The 9,507-nt window shown below is 31.9% G+C and overlaps 1 protein-coding gene across 1 annotated transcript in view; it reads left to right on the top strand.

Moving 5' to 3' along the window:
* Positions 1–8,783, top strand: part of LOC111086490 (beta-scruin-like) — an 18,729-nt gene extending 9,946 nt beyond the window's left edge. The window contains exons 2-7 of the mRNA XM_022389532.1: positions 1,667–1,853; positions 2,123–2,340; positions 2,690–2,871; positions 3,242–3,328; positions 8,163–8,299; positions 8,614–8,783. Of these exons, the coding sequence (XP_022245240.1) occupies positions 1,699–1,853; positions 2,123–2,340; positions 2,690–2,871; positions 3,242–3,328; positions 8,163–8,291 (771 nt within the window). The 5' untranslated portion in view covers positions 1,667–1,698 and the 3' untranslated portion in view covers positions 8,292–8,299; positions 8,614–8,783. The remainder of the gene's footprint in view (positions 1–1,666; positions 1,854–2,122; positions 2,341–2,689; positions 2,872–3,241; positions 3,329–8,162; positions 8,300–8,613) is intronic.
* Positions 8,784–9,507: the final 724 nt, after the last annotated feature.

The following is a 9,507-nucleotide window of genomic DNA, read 5'->3' as shown; positions in this document are numbered from 1 at the left end:
AGAGCCACTCTCAGTCTGCTCTTAATGGAAGTAAAAGTAATTCCAGTTATTAGGCTAGTCTGTTTGAAAAAGAAGAACAAAAAATAATATATTTCATATGAATTTTTGGCTGGATATAGCCCAGTGGTTATTGTGCTCGAACTATAAATTTAGTAGTTCATGGTTCGTAATGCATTGCTCAAAAGAACTTGCTCTGCACTTTAAGGCAGTGTTAATGTTATATATATATGAGTAACGGTCAAATCCCACTCTTCATTCATTGCCAATGGGTGCTGTTGACTATCCATCTTCTTTCTTGTTTATCAGCTCAAAATTATAGATAGGCTCAGATAGGCCTTTGTGCAATTTGCATGAAAAATTAAATCCATATGCATTTTTTCTCAGTCACGTTATGTTTTTGAACTTAAATGTCATAAAACGAAGAACCAGTAGAGTTAATTATGATTGGTTTATATTTTTCATATGTATTCTCCATGCTTGTTTTCTTAGTCACGTAGTTTTTGTGTATTTAAAATAGAGAACAGCAAAAAGAGAAACAGATTGGTGTGTATCTTGTATTCACTAAACTTAAACGTTACTGTTTTGGTGGTATTAATCTAAACATGCCCAAAATTCTATATTTTTAAATATGGGCTAAATAAGAGTCTCATGAACTAGTTGGCAATGAGTTAGCAGAAACTAAAAAATGAGAAATTGTACACAAATGGACAAAATAATCAGTTATTCAAATTAAACCACATTTAAAAACCTCCTATATTTTGTTTGATAAACTTCCTGTAGTTTTTACCATGTTCAATAGCGTCATTGTAAATTTTATATATGTATATATATTTCTTATATAAATATATTTATACTTTTGTGTCTCATGTAATTTGACTTTTAAATATACTCTTGTTTGAGAATAGATTTTAATGTCAAAACAATGATCCGGCTGTAACTGATATGTAGTTTTATAATAATACATGCAGGTGGTTACAATCCTCTTGAGATTGTAAATGGAGAAATGCAACCAACAGCAACTGTTTTCCAATTGACAATACGTTCTAAAAGATGGAGAAGAAAGACAGATATGTTTCATGCAAGAGCATGTCATGCAGCCTTTGTGGTAGAGGGAAGGATCATTATTGTTGGCGGAAAATATAACAGTGGAGAGTACGTCTGTACTACAATAAAATGGCATTTATTGGTTAAAACAAATATAGTTTTTGCATTTCTTGTAAAGGACCAGAAACAAATATCACATCAGCACATAGTTACGACTTAGTTGATATTGTTGTATTAATAGTTAATGATTTATTTCATCAGATTATTAGCCATTTGCCATACCGTGCTTGTGAGATAAAACAAATAAATCGTTTTGAATATTTCATGGATTTGAGATGTAACTTCACAAGTAGCTATAATAAAGTAGTATTAGAGTGTTTAGTGCAAAAGTAAACACTGATGAAGTTAAACAAGTAAAGCTCAAATATGTTTACAAAATTATACAAATAAAATCTTTATATATATTAAAAACCGAAAACATACCTTTTCCCATTGTGTTCTTTTAGTGTAATGCCAGCTGTGAGCTTTTAGTACTAGTTTGCTAACTTCCAAAAATTGTTATCCATCTTCAGACCTGTAAATCATAATTTATGTCTACATTTCATAATACTTTCCACTGTAGAGGTATACGAACCCAATTTTGATCAGTGGACAATGGTCAAGCCAATGCCTGAACCGCTGATGGGTTGTGGTGCTACCTACCTAGAAGGTCTTGTTTATGTTGCTGGAGAAGTGACTAATTCAAAAACGAATAAGAATTTGTCGATAGATGTTGATCATGTATTGTGTTATGATGCTGTAGAAGATAGGTATGTTTATAACTTGTTTACTAGTCTAAATCTATGACATATGAGTTTAAACACATTTGTTAGAAACTATTGAAAACTTACAGAATATGGTGAATGTATGTTTACTTTATTTACATTTCATCTTAAACCATAGTTTTATTGTTTTACTTCGATGTTGATTAAGTGTCTATTTTTGATTTAAGATCTGACATTATCTATATTTGTCATAGCACTGGGTGTCTGTTATTTCATATACACTTAATTTACATTTAATGATTCATCTATCATAGCTGGTACAAAAAACCGCCATTACTACAGCGCCGTGCTTTCTGTGCCGCTATTACTGTGAAGAGAGAAGTATGGATCTGGGGAGGTTTATCAGGCCTTCAAGAATCCGGGCAGCTAGACAGTATTGATACCGTAGACGTTTACAGTCCAAGAAAGTGTCTCTGGGAAACTAAGTTGTCATTGTCAACACCTAAAGACGCTGTGGCAATAGCTAAAGCAGGTAGTGTTTCGGATTAATTCTAGACTATGTTAAAAAACAAAAGCAATAAAAATGCATTGTTAAAATTACATCAGAACTGTTTCTGTACCTTTGTTACAAACTATCTAATTCTACTTTTTACTATAAGGAAAACTAATAAAACGTAATTCATTTTTACATGCAATTTCACTTTTCTTATAAAACTTGTTTTAGTTGAAGAATAGAATTTACAGATGGTGAGTTTCAACTACTTCAACTTTTATGAAGATTAGCAAATTTCCTTTTTTCGCTTTTTTTTTTAGAACTAGGAAGCTATGTAACTGACATGAAAGTTATAATTGATCATTGGCTCTATTCTTCAATCTTTCAGGGTCCTATGTTTATGTCCTTGGCGGAATGAATAGCAAAGAAGAGGAAGCTTTGTCAGAGAATGATATTTACGACCGTGAAAGGAACTTGTTATTAGTTGGTTCTGCATTACCATTAGCCATAGCAGGGGCTGCTGCAGTTGGTGTACCAGTGAATTATTTTGCTAAAATTGGAAATAAATGGGTTAGGATACACTGGTTCTTATTCAATATTAACACTTGATTCCAAGTCTTAACTTAACAAAAATAACAGTACTACACAGCTTTTGATTAAACAGAGTACTGACACTTAAAATTGAATAAAAAAAAAGAATATGTGACAATTTATAGAGTGTCCTCTAATGTTGATACATAAGATGTGATATCTTATAGCTTATCAATGTTATGCCATCCAGACATAGGTTTTTATTGTGGCTAAGAAATCAAAATTCTTAATATCATGGCTATTATGCTGATTATAGTATTAAAAATAAAGCCTATACATATGACAAAACCAAAAAAGGGATTATTTTATCTTATTTTTCATATTTCATGGTATATGTTTAATAATCTAGGTAACGCAAGAACCGGACGACATAGTCAAGAACCAGGCAGCAGTAAAGATACAAGCCGTTTTTCGAGGGCACCATTCTAGAAGACAAGTAAATAGACAGAAATATGAAACAACTTATAGATATATACAAATACTTACATTAGATATGTGATATATTACATAGTGATGATGCTATAAACATGTATATGCTTACTGTATTTCACAACTAGAAAATGTTTCTCAATAACTAGGTCTATCTGTTTGTCTGCAGCTATAAGTAACATGTACATGTGGTTCATGCATACTCTCACAAAGCAGACTCTTGAACATTGCTAGGGATAAATCATGAGTAGTTATGGAGGCACACCGCTAGAGAACGCCATGCATGTGTCGGACTTTGGGAAGGGGGAAGTGATGCCATCAGAGACGATGATGTTATAATTCCATAATTTGTCACCAGAGAACGCGTTGCTAGGTCGCCATGACAGACCCCTATGACATCAGATATTGTCACCAGAGAAGACATTGTTAGGGAAACTTTGCAATGCCGCCATGACAGGCGGCCATGACGTCATATTTCCACAAGGGTTGAAATAATAGTTCGATACCAGACAGATTGCTATGACATAATAGTTGTATGGAAACAAAGACTGTCATGACTGTAATTAATTGATTTAAATCATTAATTAGAGTTATTAGGTTGATTTATTCTAGATCACTATGTCAGTGTGTGTATTCTTAACCCATTTTAGCATAAAAGTATAACCTATATACTTTTGTTGCTCTTTTATGGGATGTTGCCTGATTATAAAGGTAACCTTCCCTCTGACTTGTCTTCCAATTTTAAACTTAGATAATAAAAACAAACCTCTTTAATTAATGGAGCCTCTAAATTAGAAAACAACAAATATTTATTTTCAATTTTGTAGTTTATACATTTCATTATATTCTTTCAGCACATACCCTCTTAACAACAATATTATATTATACTATTATTGCTAAGCAACATGACATAAAAGTCATTGTTTAAACGCATTGTTAACAAAACACACTGGCTTTTCTATATATTATAAGTTGTTATATAAGGAACCACTTCTTTTCTATATGGTTTTTCGCTAGATTGCCTCATTAAAAAGATGCGCATACGCATGTCCGTGTGTTTCTGTCTGTGATTTATATTTGTAATATAAGGAAATACACCATTAACTAATGTTTGATATAATTATTGAGACACTATAGATTCTGAATGACCAACGTATTCATCCCATTGCGATGTTGAGAAAACAGTGTTCACTGATTTGGTAACCAAAACTAAAATGCCATTGATAAATCAAAAATGCATACTGAATGTTATTAGGAAAACTATAGTAATTATTAAATAGCTAAGAAAGGGTCACTGATACACCAAAAACGTAGTACCAATATTGTTAAAAGGAACAGTATAACCAGTGTTTTGGAGAAATAAAAGTATCACTGTTACACAAAAATTCGTTGAAAGAAATAATATTCCCTGACTTGGCAACTAAGAAGATATTGCTGGTACACTGTAAAGTTCCTACTGATGTTGTTGATTATTCTAGACCAGATAGTACCTCAGAGAAATTCATTCAAAAATCAGTCTTGCTAACCATAGTCTCACTTCTTTTCTATGTGGTTTTTCGATGGCTTGCCTCATAAAAAGATGTACCCACACGTGCATGTCTGTCTGACTGTCTGTGATTTCTATTTGTAATATAAGGAATAACTTCATTTCTATGTGTTGTTTCTCTAGTTTGCCTCATTATACACACACTCGGATAAGTAATAATACCCAGGTGCACACCCTTATGATCCACATAGTAAGGGTGCAGAATTTCAGGTGTCTGCATTCTTTCTCCTTGGAGCTAAGGTAGTCAAACTTTTCTTGTGTTTTTTCACTATATTGTCACATTAAAAAGATGCGCATCACGCAAGCATGTGAATAAGATAAGTAATACCCTAGTGCACACCCTCAGTATAGGTGCAAATTTTAAGGTGTCTAGGTTCTTTTCACTTGGAGCTATGGCAGACACACTTCTTTTCTATGTGTTTTTTTTTTCGCTAGTTTTTCTCGTTAAAAATACCCAGGTGCATAAGTTTGATAATAATAACACATAGATGCACACCCTCAAGGTCCACTTAGTGCGTGTGCAAAATTTCAGGTTTCTAGGTTCTTTCCTGTTGTGGTCACACACATACCCGCCCATTTATTGTTATAGACTAGCGGAAGTACCTGGCTAAGGTGGGGTTATTAGATTGATATATTCTAGATGAGCATGTTATAGATAATTATAGGTGATACTATACATCACGTTATCTAACCTATATAAAAGCCAGTGTGAGTCATGTCACGCTTGATTTTAAACTTAAATCGTTTCTGAAGTAAGGTATTTTACGTTTATATCACCAATGTTTTTAATGAAAAACAAACCTGTTTAATCTACAGAGACTCTAAATTAAGAAATCAACAAATGTTTTTCCAGTTTTATAGTTTATACATTTCCTCTCGAAGTTATGATGGTCGCACATACCCAGACATGCATAAAAAGATGTATACGCACATGCATGAAAATATATAAGAATACCCAGGTGCAAAATTTCACGTTTGTAGGTTCTTTCCTCTTGGGTCTATGGCAGTCACACATACACAGTCACATGTTTTGTGAACTTTTAATAGAAAACATATGGATAAACAGTAAGTTTATTCATTATTTATTATTTTAGTTTTAGCAAAAATGAATTACTAGATGAATGACATAAAGGTGAAAGAGTTAGTTTTAATGCTATAATAGTTCTTTAAGCAAAACAACAGAATTGTTAAAATCCTACAGACAGTCTTTAAAATAATGATTTTACTTGTAATATAATTAAATCTAGGAATATGTTTCGTGTATTTTTAGTGTTAACAAAGACAAGTGCGAAGTTTGTAACATAATACATAGGAAATTGTTTTTGAAAAAGAGGGATGCCAACATGATGATTGGTGTTCCCCAAGATATGTTAGATAATTAGTATGTTCTGTGTGTAATTGTTATGATACTGATTGTCTGTGTAATAAATCCTCATGGAAATGTTTATGCAAACAGAATATTTGTTCCATCTTTGATTGAAAAGTGTCATAAAATAAACCTATTGCTGCTGCTAGATAAATTGAAACTATCCTTTGTCAACGATATCAGCAAACAGTGTATGAAATCTTTGTCTAATATATAGTAACACTGTTTAAAACGTTTTCGAAACATGATATGTTTAAAATAATTATTAGGCGTTAGAGTATAATTAAATTTCACGTGAAAAGTTATTCTAAGCCAACATACCTATACTCCAAACTATAACGTGAATCATAGCCAATGCCATTTCAGTTGAACATCTACACCATTAGTGTTTTTGGACATATATCTACAGTAAAAGAAAGTTCAGTCCTCAAAATGTTATGAAAAAAAGTAAGTGTTACTATTCTATAGTACTGATAACATTTATTATGTAGCAAAATGTAAGTTATGATCTCATTCAAATAGTGGATAACAGCACATTTGTTAAAATTCTACAGACAGTTGTTAGATAATGTTAATTACATCTAGACATTAATCATATCTGGAAGTATAGTGTCCATCTTTGTTAAACTCGTGTAAGTTAAAACTATATAGTATCATGTGTAAAATGAAATATTTTGTCAAACATAAAGTCAAACTAGCGAAAAGTTTAATTAATGTATGATATCGTCATTTCTAGGATGATTTACATATAAGTAATCAGGAAATGTAATTAACTAATAAATTTTGGATTTAAACCGATTAAATATAGCCATGTTGAGACTCGTATCCTGTTCGTCATTGTATATGACGTCATGGTAGTCTTTGTTTTCGTATAACTAATGTCATAGCTGTCTGTCTGGTATCAAACTATAATTTCAACCCATGTGATTCTATGACGCCATAGCGGTCTAGCAACGCGTCCCTAACAACGCGCCATCTGGTAATAAATTATGTAACTATGACAACATCATCATCTCCTCCCTGACTCCAATTCGATGACGAGGAATCCACTTTGAGACTAATAATGCTTGGATATCTGATGATGACAAAACCTTGTTGAACCGTTGTACATTTGCTGGTATGTTAAACTAATATTAAAGGTTTTTTTCATTACCCATTCAAGCCGTCCCCAAGCATTATTAATCTCCTCCCCGAGTTCAGGACACGTGTGACGCTCTCTAGCGGCATGCCTGGCAAGTTACTATCGTGTGCCAAATCTCAGATCCGGAACCACATTTTTATGAACAGAAAAAGAAAATACGGGGTAGAAAACATTATTTAAAATTAAATTAACAAGTTAATAGCAGAAAAGGAATAGATAGGAAACATAAGATTAAGAAATAACATGGTGTTATAAAGGTAAAATCGCTAACCCTCCCTTCTCTCCCAAATTAAATATTGAATAGATAAATAATTAAACTTGAAAGCTTGAAGTAACATACCGTAGAGAATATGCTGTAAATGACTTTTTAATTTTCTATATCATCGTTAGAACAGATGAAATCATTAGATATCTAATCCATGAGCGATTTGTTCTACAAAAGCTAAGTAAAAAACGCCAATTAAAATCGGGTTCTTAATAAGCACTTTGTCTATTTTCTCTTTTCAAATAGTTTATTCCACTATTTGAGATTAGATATTAAATAATTTGTTACGAATATGTAATGAATCTATTTTGTATAAACTAAAAATTTAGCAATTCACATTTACTGTTATCTGACTGTATTAAATATGCCGACTTTTTTGTTTACATTCAGGGAATAGCGTCAGTAAAATTAAGATATTAAATGTTTATCCAGAAATACCTCAGTGAACATTTGTTATTTGAATTTTCGTTATCAGATAAACAAATAAGTAATAACTTCCTTACTTATTGGGTTTATCTCCTAGTTATTGAGTGGACGGCGTTATATTCACCATGATGAGAGACAATCAGTTGGAAGGGCTTCTTCTCTCTTTGGATATCATACACGAAGCTCACTAAATAGGTTAAGAGATGATCAATGTAAGCACCAGTGAACATCCTTGTAAGTCGGGAGAGTAGTCTGTTTTAATAATTAGGAAAGTTTCTGTTTAATTTTCTAGTGTTCAACTTTTAACTGACATGAACAGTACTTACTGTCTAATGTGTTAACTGATATTAACACTATTATTCTTCAATTTGCCTATTTTGTGATTTTATTGTTCAACATTTTTGAGACTTGACATTATTTTGTGATTACAAAGGTTTTTATCAAATATATACAATCATTATAAACCAGAAAGTGAACTCAGGTAATGTGATATCTCCCTGTATACACATTCTTTATATTCTACATACTGGTTTTGTTGATATTTTTAGACATGGCCTCCTAATCCTGAAATGGGTCGTTCAAGTTCTGTTTACAGTATTGCATCAACATCTATATATAAGAAAGGTTCCAGGAATCGAAATCCTCACTTCGTGGTTCTTCCGCCTCAGCTGGACTCCAACATGGGGTTATTAGTGCCACTAGATGAACGCTGTAAGAGAACCAAGTAAGTAATCGATATTCTAGTAGTAATTTACTGAATCAGGTGTTATATTAGACCTCACATAATTCTAACGTTAGATGTCTCCACTACCATCCACTTAAAATGTTATTATGCTGTGATACTTTCATTCGAGCTAATTGTTTTTCCACAGTGAAGTGTGATTGCTTTCCAAACCATATAAAATCTCAAGTTAAGAAACTGTCTTCACATTTTCATGACGTAACCTGTATGAAGCAGCCTTAACAGCAATCACCTAATTTTTTAAAGAAATTTCAACGATGTTTTCCGAATAGTTACAAATCTTTATAGTAATAATAACTAATGAAATTAGTTTGAAAACTAAGATTAATGAAAATCCGAGTAAATGTTTCTTCACATTTTCATGTTTAATTTTTTTCTCTTCTAAAATAAAATTCTATACTAGAAATGTAAAGCTGTATACGTTTAAGTTTAAATATGATTAAAAATTGTTGTGTGGAAAATTAGTGAAATTCGTTTGGATGAAAAGTTTACCATTCTTTTTTTTTTTGTGATTTTTATCATTTCTGAATTTCAGATTTGTTAATGCTATAGCTGTGGTTGGCTCTTTTATAACATCACATTAAAAACTTTTGACTTCTTTTGAAAACATGTGAGCCAGTTACAATACGTATTAGTGTAAGTTAATTTGTTTATCGTACAAAATCTATTTAAAATTGTTTATATAATTAAAACGAAATTT

This window comes from Limulus polyphemus, unplaced genomic scaffold, assembly GCF_000517525.1.
Source record: "Limulus polyphemus unplaced genomic scaffold, Limulus_polyphemus-2.1.2 Scaffold1141, whole genome shotgun sequence".
NCBI classification, from domain to species: Eukaryota; Metazoa; Arthropoda; class Merostomata; order Xiphosura; family Limulidae; genus Limulus; species Limulus polyphemus.
This window is presented reverse-complemented; position numbering and strand designations above follow the sequence as displayed.